The sequence below is a fragment of the Cervus elaphus genome, chromosome 13, assembly GCF_910594005.1.
Source record: "Cervus elaphus chromosome 13, mCerEla1.1, whole genome shotgun sequence".
In the NCBI taxonomy this organism is placed as follows: Eukaryota; Metazoa; Chordata; class Mammalia; order Artiodactyla; family Cervidae; genus Cervus; species Cervus elaphus.
In genome coordinates this window covers 56949951-56964105 of record NC_057827.1, presented here as the reverse complement: position 1 = coordinate 56964105, position 14155 = coordinate 56949951, and the positions used below count along the sequence as shown (strand labels likewise).

At 35.8% G+C, this 14155-nt stretch overlaps 1 protein-coding gene and 1 non-coding gene across 3 annotated transcripts in view; one reads left to right on the top strand and one right to left on the bottom strand.

The window, feature by feature from the left end:
* Nucleotides 1–14155, bottom strand: part of TOGARAM1 (TOG array regulator of axonemal microtubules 1) — an 85026-nt gene that overhangs the window by 33659 nt on the left and 37212 nt on the right. The window contains exons 8-9 of one of the 2 annotated variants that reach the window (XM_043922097.1): nt 11499–11648; nt 145–243 (exon numbers count right to left, since the gene is read on the bottom strand). In XM_043922097.1, the coding sequence (XP_043778032.1) occupies nt 145–243; nt 11499–11648 (249 nt within the window). The remainder of the gene's footprint in view (nt 1–144; nt 244–11498; nt 11649–14155) is intronic. The other variant, XM_043922098.1, reaches the window with a different exon arrangement.
* Nucleotides 13095–13201, top strand: LOC122707284. Its single transcript, XR_006344796.1, has one exon. It is a non-coding gene; the product is annotated as a U6 spliceosomal RNA (small nuclear RNA).

Here is a 14155-nt window from a genome sequence, read left to right as displayed (position 1 = left end):
TTTTAATTCTTTCAATTTAACAATTTTTTCAAAAAGAAAGTTCTATTCAACACCTGAAGCGCACTCTGCTCTATTCTTTGTTGATATGCTTTGCTCACACGTGAAGAAAACATACAATTAAAAAACTAAATAATTTTAAAATACCTTTTCCAACAACTACTACTGAGTCTTCTGATAAAGTATTTGTAGACGTGAAGTCAAAACTGGAAATTTGGTGGAAATTTGATGATGACCCTGTAGATGCTAAAGAAACAAACAAAAAAAACATATTAAAAAATACATCCTTACGTAGTATTTTAGGATGTTTTTTTAAAACTGAAAATTAACTTCATACAAAGAATTTATAATTTATATATTTACACATTAATTCAATAAATACTTAGAATACTTGGTTTGTTCGGTGTATATTCTGTGTCCTTTGTCATAGATTAATTGACTGCAGGTGTGTGGGTTTATTTTTGAGCTGTGTTCTGTTCCATTGATCTATATATCTGCTTTTGTGCCAATACCAAGCTGTTTGATTACTGTAACTCTGCAGTATTGTTTGAAGTCTGGAAGGAATACGCCTCCAGCTTTTTTCTTTTTCCTCAGTATTGCTTTGGCAAATCTGGGTGTTTGTGGTTCCATATACATTTTATTATTATTTGTTCTAGTTCTGTGAAATTTGACATGGTTATATTGATAGGGATCACAGTAAATCTGTATAGTTTGTTTTGGGCAGTATAACAATATTAAATCTTGAAATCAAAGAACAAACCATATCTTTCCATTTCTTAAAATCATCTTCAATTTCCTTTATCAATGTTTTATAGTCTTCGGTGTATAGGTCTTTCACCCTTGTGGTTAAGATTAGTCCTAGGTATTTTATTTAATACTTGGATGTGATTTTAATTTTTTTTTTTTTTTTTACTGTCTGGTATTTGGTTTTAAATATAAAGAAATACAGCAGATTTCTGTATATTACTCTTGTATCCTGCTACCTTGCCGAATTCACTTATTAGTTCTAATACTTTTTGTGTGGAGTTTTTAGGGATCTCTGTAGAGAGTATCTGGAGAAGCCAATGGCAACCCACTCCAGTACTCTAGCCTGGAAAATCCCATGGACCGAGGAGCTTGGTAGGCTGCCATCTATAGGGTGGCACAGAGTTGCACATGACTGAAGCGACTTAGCAGCAGCAGCAGCATGTAGAGTATCGTATCATCTACAAGTAGTGACAGCTTTACATCCTCCCTTCTGATTTGGATATCTTTTATTACTTTTCCCTGTCTGACTGCTGTGGCTAGAGCTTCCAAAGCTACACTGAACAGAAGTGGTGAGAGCAGGCATCCTTGCCTTGTTCCTGAATTTAGCAGGAAGGCATTCAGCATTTCACCATTGAATATTATGTTGGCTATGGGTTTGTCGTAAATCACTTTTGAGATTTGTTCTCTCTGTACACACTTACAGGGCTTCCCTGGTAGCCCAGATGGTAAAAAAAGAAGCTGTTTGTAATGCAGGAGACTTGGGTTCAATCCCTGGGTAGGGAAGATCTTCTGGAGAAGGGAATTGCTACCCACTCCAGTAATCTTGCCTGGAGAATCCCATGGACAGAGAAGCCTGGCAGGCTGAAGTCCGTGGTGTTGCAAAGAGTCAGACATGGCTGAGTAACTAACACTTACTTACCTATACCCACTTTGGTGAGAGGTTTTTTTATTTTTAAATAATTATTTCTTAAAATAATGGTTGAATTTTATCAAATGCTTTTTCTGCATCTATTGAAATGATCATATAGTTTCTGTCTTTTCTTTTGAAGATGTGGTATGTATCACATTGATTTGATTAGGTATAATAAACTGTCCTCAAGACCCTAGAGTGAATCCAACTCGATCATGTTTTTTGATCATTTTTATGTACTGTATTGGATTCAGTTTGCTAATATTTTGTTGAGAATTTTTACATCTATATTTATCAAACATACTGACGTGTGATTTTCTTCTTTTTTTTTCTTGTTATTATCTTTGGTTTTGATATCAGGATGATGGTGGCTTTACAGAATGAATTTGGGAGTGTTCCCTTCTCTTCAGTCTTTTGGAATAGTTTGAGCATAGGTGTAAGGTCTTTGTATGTTTGGTAGAGTTCCTCAGTGAGATCATCTGGTCCTAGACTTGTTTGTAGGGAGTTTTTCAAAACAGATGTTTGATTTCACTTTTAGTAATTGGTTTGTTCAAATATCTGTTTCTTGATTCAATTTTGGCAGACTGCATATTTCTAAAAACTTCTTTAATTTGTTGGCATGTAACTCTTTATAGTATTCTCATATGACTTTTTGTATTTCTGTGGAATCAGTTATTATTTCTCTTTCTTATGTTGTTTTTTGGGTCCTATCTCTTTTCTTCTTGAGCTTGGCTACAGGTTACTAAATTTTATTTTTTAAAAAAAGGGAGGGACTCTTGATATTATTGATCTTCACATTTTTTATCTCATTTTATTTGTTTACTCTCTGATTTATATTTATTTCCTTCCTTCTCTGCTGATTTTGGGTCTCATTTGTCCTTCTTCTAGATCTTTTAGATGGGAGATTTTTTGAGATTTTTCTTCTTTCTTAAGGCCTATATCACTATAAACTTCCCTCTTAGAAAAGTTTTTGCTGCATCCCATAGATTCTGTAAGGTTGTGTTTTCACTGTCATTTATCTTGAGGTGTTTTCTGATTTCCTCTTTGATTTCAATGGTCTTCTCTTTAACTTTTTCTATGTTAATTATGATATGCCTTTGTGTGGGTGTTTAGGTTCATTTTGTTTAGGACCCTCTGTGCTTCCTGTACCTGGATATCTGTTTCCTTCTCTATGTTTGAGAAGTTTTCAGTCTCTTCAGCAAGTGGTGTTAGGAAAGCTGGACAGTTACATGTAAATCAATGAAATTAGAACACTACTTCACACCATACAGAAAAATAAACCTTGTAAGACCTAAATATCAAGGCACCATGAAACTCCTAGAAGAGAACATAGACAAAAAATTCTCAGACATAAATTGTATCAATGTCTTCTTAGATTATTCTCCAAAGGCAAAAGAAACAGAAGCAAAAATAAACAAATTAGACCTACCCAAAGCTGCTGTATAAACAAAACGAAAAGACCACCTATGGACTTGGAAAAAATATTTGTCAATGATGTGACTGAGAAGGGCTTAATTTCTAAAATATACAAATAGCACATACAATTCAATAACCAAAAAACTGAACAACCCAATCAAAAAGTGAGCAGAAGACCTAAAGAGACATTTCTTCAAAGGAGACATACAGATGGCCAACAGGCATGTGAAAAGAATAAACTAGGGAGTACGGGATTAACATATACACACTGTGCGGATCACAATAAACTATGGAAAATTCTGAAAGAGATGGGAATACCAGACCACCTGGCCTGCCTCTTGAGAAACCTATATGTAGGTCAGGAAGCAACAGTTTAGAACTGGACAAGGAACAACAGATTGTTTCCAAATTGGGAAAGGAGTACGTCAAGGCTGTATATTGTCACCCTGCTTATTTAACTTATATGCAGAGTCCATTATGAGAAACGCTGGGCTGGAAGAAGCACAAGCTGGAATCAAGATTGCTGGGAGAAATATCAATAACCTCAGATATGCAGATGACACCACCCTTATGGCAGAGAGTGAAGAGGAACTAAGAAGCCTCTTGATGAAAGTGAAGGAGGAGAGTGAAAAAGTTGGCCTAAAGCTCAACATTCAGAAAACTAAGATCATGGCATCTGGTCCCATCACTTCATGGGAAATAGATGGGGAAACAATGGAAGCAGTGTCAGACTTTATTTTTTGGGGCTCCAAAATCACTACAGATGGTTACTGCAGCCATGAAATTAAAAGACGCTTACTCCTTGGAAGGAAAGTTATGACCAACCTAGATAGCATATTAAAAAGCAGAGACATTACTTTGCCAACAAAGGTCCGTCTAGTCAAGGCTATGGTTTTTCCAGTGGTCATGTATGGATGTGAGAGTTGGACTGTGAAGAAAGCTGAGTGCCAAAGAATTGAAGCTTTCGAACTGTGGTGTTGGAGAAGACTGTTTAGAGTCCCTGGGACTGCAAGGAGATCCAACCAGTCCATTCTAAAAGAGATCAGTCCTGGGTGTTCATTGGAAGGACTGATGTTGACGCTGAAACTCCAATATTTTGGCCCCCTCATGTGAAGAGTTGACTCGTTGGAAAAGACCTTGATGCTGGGAGGGGTTGGGGGCAGGAAGAGAAGGGGACAACAGAAGATGAGATGGCTGGGTGGCATCACCGACTTGATGGACATGAGTTTGAGTAAACTCCGGGAGTTGGTGATGGACAGGGAGGTCTGGCGTGCTGAGATTCATGGGGTCGCAAAGAGTCGGACATGACTGAGCGACTGAACTGAACTGAACTGATACATAAAATAGATAAGTAACAAGGATTTACACAGGGAACTATATTCAATATCTTGTATTAACAATAACCTATAAGGAAAATTAATCTGAACTACATCTCTCTATATATACATACATAAAACTGAATCACTTTGCTATATACTTGAAACTAACACAATATTGTAAATCAACTATATCTTAATTTAAAAAAAAAGAAACCTAGTTCAGACTAGGCACTGGACAGAAAAGAAACCTTTCTTTACTTAAGGGTTCATACATATCAGAATTAAGAGTTTGGAAGATGTTAGAAAATAATAACAGCACGATCATCAAACAAAAAGAGGATAACCTTGAAGGAAAGCTTCTCACCCCTAGGAACAGATCAAGTCAATCTCACAGCAATCTTCACTTTCCTAGATTAACTTCCACCTCAGTTTATGATTATTTATTTAATTATTCTTTCTCCTACTAGACTGTAAGCTCTATGGGATAGGACTCATGTCTAGCTTTGATTATCATTCTTTTCCAGAGACCACTAGTACAGTGCTTGGCACACAGCAGGTGCTCAATAAATATGTTAAATGAAAGTTACAAAACAAAAAATGAAAGCAAAATATAATTAATCTAGGGTCAACTGACAGAAACATCAGGTAGCCCCAGAAAGTGTTCAGAGACACAGAAACAAATCTCAGTAAATGGAACAGTTTGCTCCACAATAGTTAACAAACATAAAATCTATACATTAACTATTAAGAGGTGATTGATAATTAAACAAATCTCATGGGAGGAAATACATAAAGACTATACCTAAATAGTTTAATTTCATTTATAAGAAACACTGACATAACATCATTTTTTTTTCCACTGCACCACTCAGCATGTAAAATCCTAGTTTCCCGACCAGGGATCAATCAAACCTGTGCCCCATGCATTGGAAGCATGGAGTCTTAATCACTGGACCACCAGGGAACTCTGACATAGCATCATTTTTAATATTACTTTCACTTTTTACCCTATATTTTCTTTAAAGCAAAGAATTATTGAAAGAAATACTGCTCAAATCTCAATTCTAAAATAAAGATGCTTAAAAGATTCTTTGCATATGAACTATCCTTTTTTGTTGTTGTTATTTCTGCCCCATTTATTCAAACAGAGAAAGAGAAAATATTAAGTTATAGAATCTAGTTTGCTAGCAACAAACATCCATCTTAATCACTTTCTTAAATCATTAATTGAAGTTCAAGGTTATTATGCTAGAAAATGCGCACATTCAAAGGGACAATCAGCAGAGGAGAGAAAGAAGAGGTGGTTTTGAGAGCTAGTTCTAAAAAAGTCCGAGGTTTTCTGCAAAAGGAATCCATTCACATCTGTCATTCATCACCAATATTTCTCCTGGGAGTCTTTTTATACCTTTTAGCATTGCACTCAGTATTTACTTTGACCTGATTATTTGAGGATGCAAGTTTTGCATGATTATTAGTTTTGGCTGGCTCATCATCACTCCATTCATTTAATATGTGGCTTCCTAGGTGGCTCAGTGGCAAAGGCCAATGCAGTAGACACATGAGATGCAGGTTCAATTGCTGGGTCAGGAAGATCCTCTAGGGTAGGAAATGGCAAACCCCCCTCCAGTATTCTTGCCTGGAAAACTCCATGGACAGAGGAGCCTGGTAGATTACAGTCCATGGGGTCGCAAAGAGTCAGACATAACTGAGTGACTGAGTGCACACATACACAGGCACCATTATATACAAAGCAAAATACAGATAGAAAGATGCCTATATCTTAATTTTATCTTATACTACTCCAGACCAGAAGCATGAGGAAAGCTTTATAAAGAAGTGGATTTTAGCCAGTATTCAAAAAGCAGACATGGATTTCCCTGGTGATACAGTAAGTAAGACTTCACCTGCCAATGTAAGGGACATGGGTTCGATCGCTGGTTGGGAAGATTCCACATGCTACAGAGCAACTAAGCCACAACTAAGCAACTAAGTACAACTACTAAGCCCAAGTTCTAGGGCCTGCGAGCCACAACTACTAAGCCAAACTGTAGCAACTACTAAGCCTGAACACAACAACTACTGAAGTCCATGCACTGAGAGCCTGTGCTCTGAAACAAGAGAAGCCACCACAATGAGAAGTCTGTGTACTGCCAGGAGGAGAAGCCCCCGCTCATCACAACTAAAGAAAGCCTGTGCGCAGCAATGAAGACACAGTGCTACCAAAAATAAATAAATAATGTCAGAAGATTGGCCATGAATAGAGGTGTAGTAAGAGGTAATGCTTCTCTGGTGGCTCAGACAGTAAAGCGCCTGCCTACAATGCGGGAGACCTAGGTTCAGTCCCTGGTTTGGGAAGATCTCCTGGAGAAGGAAATGGCAACACACTCTTGGCTGGGAAATCCCATGGATGGAAGAGCCTGGTAGGCTACAGTCTATGGTGTCTCAAAGAGTCGGACACAACTGAGTGACTTCACTTTCACTTTCAAGAGGTAACGCAAGAAATGTGAGCTGAGGCAAAATTATTAAGGGTATGAAAAAATGATGCTACAGAGTTGGAAATTTATTCTGTGAAAACCACTAAAGGTTTTGAGCAAGGAAGAGATGATTAGAAAGATAATTCTGTGGAGAAGGAAATGGCAACCCACTCCAGTATTCTTGCCTGGAAAAATCCATGGACAGAGGAGTCTGGCGGGCTGAAGTCCATGGGATTACATGACTGAGCATGTGTGCACAAGGGTGGAGGGAGATGGGTTGGTAGCAATAAACTAGTAGAACTAAAAATTAAAAAAAAAAAAAGGAAAGATAATTCTGGAAGAGTATGTACACTGAATTGAAAAGAAGTGAAAACAGACAAAATGTCTTATCAGAAGGCTACTGTAATTACCCAGGGAAGAAGTTATGAAAACCCAAGTTAAACTGAAAAGAACTGGTAGGACTGGTTACTGCCTGAAGGGTAAAGAGAAGTAGAAAAGATGACTCTAAAGTTTTACGTCTCCATAACTGGGAAAATGATAATGCCACTAATAAAAACAGATTAAAAAAAGGAAGAGGAATAGGTCTAGAAAGGAAGATAAGTTTGGTTTTGAATATGTTTATTCTTGTTGACCAGATAAATCTAGTAGATGTTTGTTTTAGAGTTGGAAGTGTAAGTCTGATGGAATTTTCTGGAGTAGAATTAATTGTTATCAAAGATACAAATATTTTTATGATCCAAAAAAAAAGCCATTGGCAGTAAAAAAAATATATTCAGCAATTACCTGAAACAATGAAATTATATTTCCTTTAGGAAAAAAATATTTTTGTATTTGGTTTTTCTTATATAAAAAGTAATATATGTAAGTAAATATGAAAAAACCTTGTCATCCTCTTTTGTATTAATAAAAACAATGGGCAAATGATCTTTCCCACAAAGCACAGATACTACGAATTATCTTGCAGATTAAATTTTTAGAAATTTACCAAAACAAAAACAAAAAAACAAGAAAAAATGTCTAATCAAGCTCACTCTTACTCAATTTGCATTAGTTTCACAAAAAGTATACATAAACTAAAATGCCTGACTATCGTGGACATATATGACTTAAGATGACTGTTGGGGTCCTTTAATGGACCGGAACCTTGTGGTACGGAGTCGACAATAAGAAAGTGAAAGAGAGAAAGAGAGAGAGAGAAAAAGAGAGAGAGAGAGAGACAAAAAAGACCCGGGGACCTAAGCTCTGATGGAGCAAAGGTGTTTTAATGATTTTTTTATGAGTATATATAGGCTGCAGTACAAGAAACTTCTTTCAGGAATGATAGAGATCAGAAAACCAAATGTACAGTACCAAATGTTACCAAGGGAACAAGGGGTAACGTTAGTCACAAGGTCAGGAGACAATCTATATCTCAAGCAAGGGGAAGGAGATTAAGCTGTTTTGTCCTAAGGAGAATGTTTACTAAAGGAGACTCATGCTTGCCTCACACAATGACCTCAGTCCCTGGGAGCAGCGTGCTGTTCCGCTTGAAGAGGGACAAAGGACTCATGAGAGACAGCACGTAGGAATCCTCCCGTCAAACATTCCCTGATAATTCTCCCTTATTTATTTATAATATTTGTAAGAAGAGTTTTGACCATCAGAGTTTGTTTAGTTTTGACAATCTTTGCATGAAGGCAACAGTAGACAACAAATATAATTGTTAAGACAATCTCCAAAATTATAGTTTCAGACCCAATGCTATGAGTAAGGCTTTGAAACCATCTATGTGGGTCTAGTCCAGATAATTGATTAGCCAATTGTATAGCTAAAGTTTTCATACTAGTGGAAGAGGGCAGATTATTAGAAAAGGTTTTATATATTTTTTTTGGTAATAATTGTACATTCAGAGAGGCATTATCATGTATGTTTTGTAAATGAAACTTGATTTGTTTTCCGTTGTAGGCACTATTATTAAAATGAACAGGAGTAACACAAAATTGAGTAGAATTTCAGTCACATTTTAGCATCACCTGTTTTTGTATATCTGTTAATTGATCTTTAACCCATTCGATGGCTGTTTTTAGTTTTTGTATTTTTTTTTCAATATCTTTATCTATTTGAGACTGAGTGGCCCACATAGTATAAGCATTTTTAGTCCAATTTTGGATAAAATTATGTGTTTGAATTGAGGTTTGTAAAGTAACGCTAGTGATGACAGCAATGGTGCAAATAGTTATTAATCCTATAATGCCAAAAATCAGCCATCCAATGAATCGTTTACATCGCTAGAGCAATTTGGTAAGCAACTGGGAAGCAAGTCCAGCCGTGGGACCTTCTTCCCAGGGCTGTTGGAGATTTATTGGTAACCATAGACTACGTCGAGATCAAAGAATTAAAAGAGAATCATATCTTAAGGAAATAGAGGAGTTAAGTATATAATCTGTAATTTATGCAAGTTGCAAAACGTATAGTCTTATTGAATTGTAAATTTTTTATAGCTACAACAAAAGGAAGTGGAACATAGGCTTGTATAAAATATGATCGATTATAGCGAAAGAAATAATTGCTATAGCTATGACTGGTCTCTGTGGAATGTCTGGTCTAAGTTTCAAGTTTTTTGGTGTTTGCAGCAAGTTTTTAGATGTCCCGTTGTTTAGGCCCAATCTGTTTATCAAAGATGATTCGAGGACGAGGTGGGGGCCATTTTATCGTCAAGCTAGCCAAGAAGTCTTCTGTCATGGTAATGTTCTATTGTAGTATTAGTAACCTTTCATGTTACTTGAGTAATATAATCATACATAGTATTGTTAATATTATCTGAGCAGTTTAATAACCACATACTATGGGGTCCCCAATTGACAATTGTATGATTAGCTATAAACATTAATTTTCCTGGTTTGGCATGACATTTGTCCCAGTGAACAGGAATATATTTAAAGTTTTTATTAGTAAACCCTTGGCATGTTGTTCTTTGTTTTTTTCTTAATTTTTTTTTTAAAGTTTTACTAGTATAAACATGGTTTACTGAAAAAGAAAGGGCAGTAAATAATCCAAGTAGTGTCTGAAAATCCTTTTTTGGAGGCAGGATGAAAGCCCAAGTTTGTCGACTAACGTTTATACATAATTTTGCTGGGCCCATACATAAAGGAAGGACTTTATAACCTAGAATGATATTAATTAGTTTTTCTTTTTCTTCAGGATGAGAGGGCCCCTCCAAGTTTTAAGGAGGAGGCCTATGTGTTGACTCACTAGTGGATATGATTGGTTTTATATCTGTCCATTTTACAACCTACAATAAAAAAGGGGGGTTAGTTATATAAGCCCAGTAAGTGTGATCAATCAAGTCAGCCTGAGCGGGGGAAGCAAAAGCAAGCAAAGCAAGCATAGCGAAGAAAAATATTTTTAGGATTTTGAGGCATTCCCTGTTGAGAAATCAGGTTTTCAGTTTAATTAGCAAGGGTTTTTATTTGTCCCCAAATAGGGAGATCATAAGGTCGATGACGTTGAGTGCGGCGTTTTTTGGAAATTTTTAATGTCGCCATGGCTTATATTGGAATTCTTTTTTTCTGGGTTTTTTGCTGTTTTATCTCTAGTCTGAATGCTGGGGGCCCCCTTAGGTTGAATCTTTTGAAGAGGAAGTCATGTGAGCTCGTTGGATCCATCTGGAGAAATAGAAGCATATCTTTTTTCTGCAAGATTAGTTTTTTAGATTTTTATTGATTAGTTAACCCGTCTTGATATCAAATGGGCAAAGGAAAGGAAGTGTCTTATAATGTTTTAAAACTTTTTTTTTTGTTTGTTTGTTTTTTGCTTTTGTCAAAACATCTCTTTGTGGTAAGTTTAAAAACTATAAAACAAATATAAAAAACTATAAATGATAAAACATTCCCTGACAGATGACCAGAGACAACAAAAGTTTACCTTATTATAAAAGTTGCTACACACACAAAAATGACAGTTCCGTACATTTACTGGTAGACTACAATGCTGAAATACAGGTGACTTCTATTTACTCTATTTAAATATTTATACCCTTCAGAATTGGGCTTCTCTGATGGCTCAAAATTATTGCCTCTTACTCTGAGGAAAAAATGTTAAAAGCAGCTGTAACAGGATCTCTGAGAAAAAAAAAAAAGAGCAGTCACAGAAGTGCTGCTTGCTATTAAGTTTTTAAAAAAAAAGAAAGAAAAAAAGGGTACATTGTTAAAAATGGTTTGTGATAACAAAAACACTTTCCAGGTTCTACCACAGGAAAATTATAATCCTGTTTCCACAGTTTTACTCCCTGGTTACAACCTAAGTAGGCATCTGGGAATCATTTGTTCATACGACTTCTCCACCCCATTTTAAAGGGGCACACGTACAGAATGTGTGTCTGTATGTCTATGTGGGTAAAGGTCAGCAAGGACTCCCTAGATTTAACCTCTTGGCAATAGGTTCCCTGGATTGACTCCTGAGACATAACCATATATTAATATGTAAACTATGTGTTCTATTTGGCAGAATTATTTTGACAACAACACATCAGAAGGGTAAGATAAAAAGTTTCAAAACTGAGAAATCTCAGTTTTTCTTTATTGGCATGTTAATGGAAGATATGAAATTCAAAGACACTCAGTCCTAAAAATGAACTTGTGGTTGAAATGTACTAACCTTTTGTATGCTTATGTCTTGGTTGTTCCTTATTTTGTATTTTTAAAGTACTAGGTGAAATGTCATGTGACCTATCCTCTTCAAAGTCACCACATCCAAACCCATAGTTCATACGATGACCAATTACGCTTACACTGGATGTTGTAGTCCCTATAAAATAAAATACATAAAACAACTTATCTGAATGATGTAGGTAACACCATAGGGAAGTATGGATCTCTTCTCTACCCTGGCTCCTAACGTTTTAGAAAGGTTTCAATAACACTAGAAATTATAACATTATACTATTTTTTTTTTAAGTTTTACCTTCTTTTAAATATTGTAATATTTTTTACTTTACTAGCAGATCGGAACACTTATATGCTATACTATCCTATTTCATAAGACAGGCTTTAAAATGACAATGAAATAAAAAATTCAATGAATCAAAGAGGTAATCAATCATGTTTTAAAAATATGATAGCCATTTAATGCTTAAATGAAATTTTACACTTTGCAGCAAAAGAAAATTGTTTAAAATCTAGAATATTTAAACTATGTCCTGAGAAAGGGCTCCATTTCTATTTTCCATTTCTCGCTTTTCTCCCACTCTCACGATCTAGCTTGTGGGGCAGTAAACTATGTTGTAAACGAGCTCAGAATCTGGACTCATGCTTCATGGCTTTAAATCATAGTATTGCCACTTAAACTACGCAGAAAATGGGCAAGACATTTAACTGTATTTGTAAAATGGGGATAAAAGTATTATAGCTCTTTCAGAACCTTTCGGAGGATTAAATGAAGCAAATGTAAAGGGCTTATCACAGAGACTAGCATATGGTAAATATCCAAATGTTACATTCCCGTTTAAAATAAAGCAAATCAAACCCTTAATGTAGGCTGCCTTTTAATAAATACTTAAAACTTTTATCTACATGTGAATGTTTAAACTGAACACTCTATACTAACACTTCGCAGTTGGTAAGACCACAAAACTACAAAGTGGAAAACCCCAGGCAATATATATTTGAGTCACCATTCATTTTTATGTATATCTACTATGTAAACCATTAAGTAATAATAATAAAATATAATTTAATACCATTGATGGTATTTTAATAAAAACAGGACAGTCGAGAGAGGACATGGCTGGTGTCAGCTGGCTAGAGAGTACTGCAGAGTAAAGGGCTCTAGTCAGATTCACTGATGAAGATTTTAAAAATATCTGATATTAAGTGATACAGAGCTTCTGGGAGTAACATGGATATTCTTCTAAATTCTTCTTGGTTTTGATAGTTAATTCATAAAGTAAGCCTCATAAAGATACTGGCTTTGGATGGAAATGCTTTCTACTAACAGTTGATAACAAAAGCTACAGGAAAAAAGTTTATTGTAACATTCATTAGGAACTTCAGCACAATGTGCTATAGTAGGGTAGTGGTGTAATCAATGTGAAAATCCTTATTGGAGATGCTGTAGTATAGACAGATTAGATTTACAATTCTGACATGGTTATTTTTATCTTCAGGAAGCTCTTATTCTAAGCATTATCATTTTAATGTCTCACCAATTAAACAATAAATTGTACAAATGACTTGCATATTAAAACCAACCCAAGTGCTCGCTTCGGCAGCACATATACTAAAATTGGAACGATACAGAGAAGATTAGCATGGCCCCTGCGCAAGGATGACACGCAAATTCGTGAAGCGTTCCATATTTTTAAAAAAAAAAAAAAAAAAAAAAACCAACCCAAAACCTATCCTAAATAATAAAAAAATGTAAATCCAAATTAATAAAATCCTAAACCACCAAAACTTAACACTTTGGAAGCATATTAAATTTAACCAGGAATTTCTCATAGTAAATTCAATAACAGTATTTCCAAAATTTGATCTTAGAAATACCTAACTTATTTGTTAAAAATATGTATTTCCAACCCCGAAGATTGATTCAGTATGTATAAGGTGAGGCCCCAGAATCTATGTTATATGCATTCTTCATGATTCCTAGTATTAGGCAAGTTTGAAAAACACTATTAGACAAGTTGGGGAAACACTGAACATCGCATATAGAAGCGTATGTTATTATAAGCCCTATCACTCCACTAAAATTTAAATGACTCACAAGCTGATACAACTAGAGTTAGTTGCTGTTCAATCCCTCAGTCCTGTCTGATTCTTTGCAACTCCATGGACGGTAGCACTCCAGGCTTCCCTGTCCTTCCCTATCTCCCAGAGTTTGCTCAAACTCATGTCCATTGCTTCGATGATGCCATCCAACTATCTCATCCTCTGTCGCCCTTCTCCTCTCACACTCAATCTTTCCCAGCATCAGGGTCTTTTACAGTGAATTAGCTCTTCATATCGGGTGGCCAAAGTACTGAAGTTTCAGCTTTAGCATCAGTCCTTCCAAGGAATATTCAGGATTGATGATTGACTGGTTTGATCTCCTTGCTATCCAAGGGGCTCTCAAGAATCTTCTCCAGCACCATAGTTCAAAAGCATGAATTCTCAGCATTTAGCCTTCTCTATGGCCCAACTCTCAAATTAATTCCAAGGATATTCTTCCAAAGTAGGTTCCATTTTATAAACTGGATACAACCCAGCAAGAAAATATCTCTTCGAACTAATAAATGATTTCTTAGGATGATCAGCCTTAAAAAAGAACTAAAGACT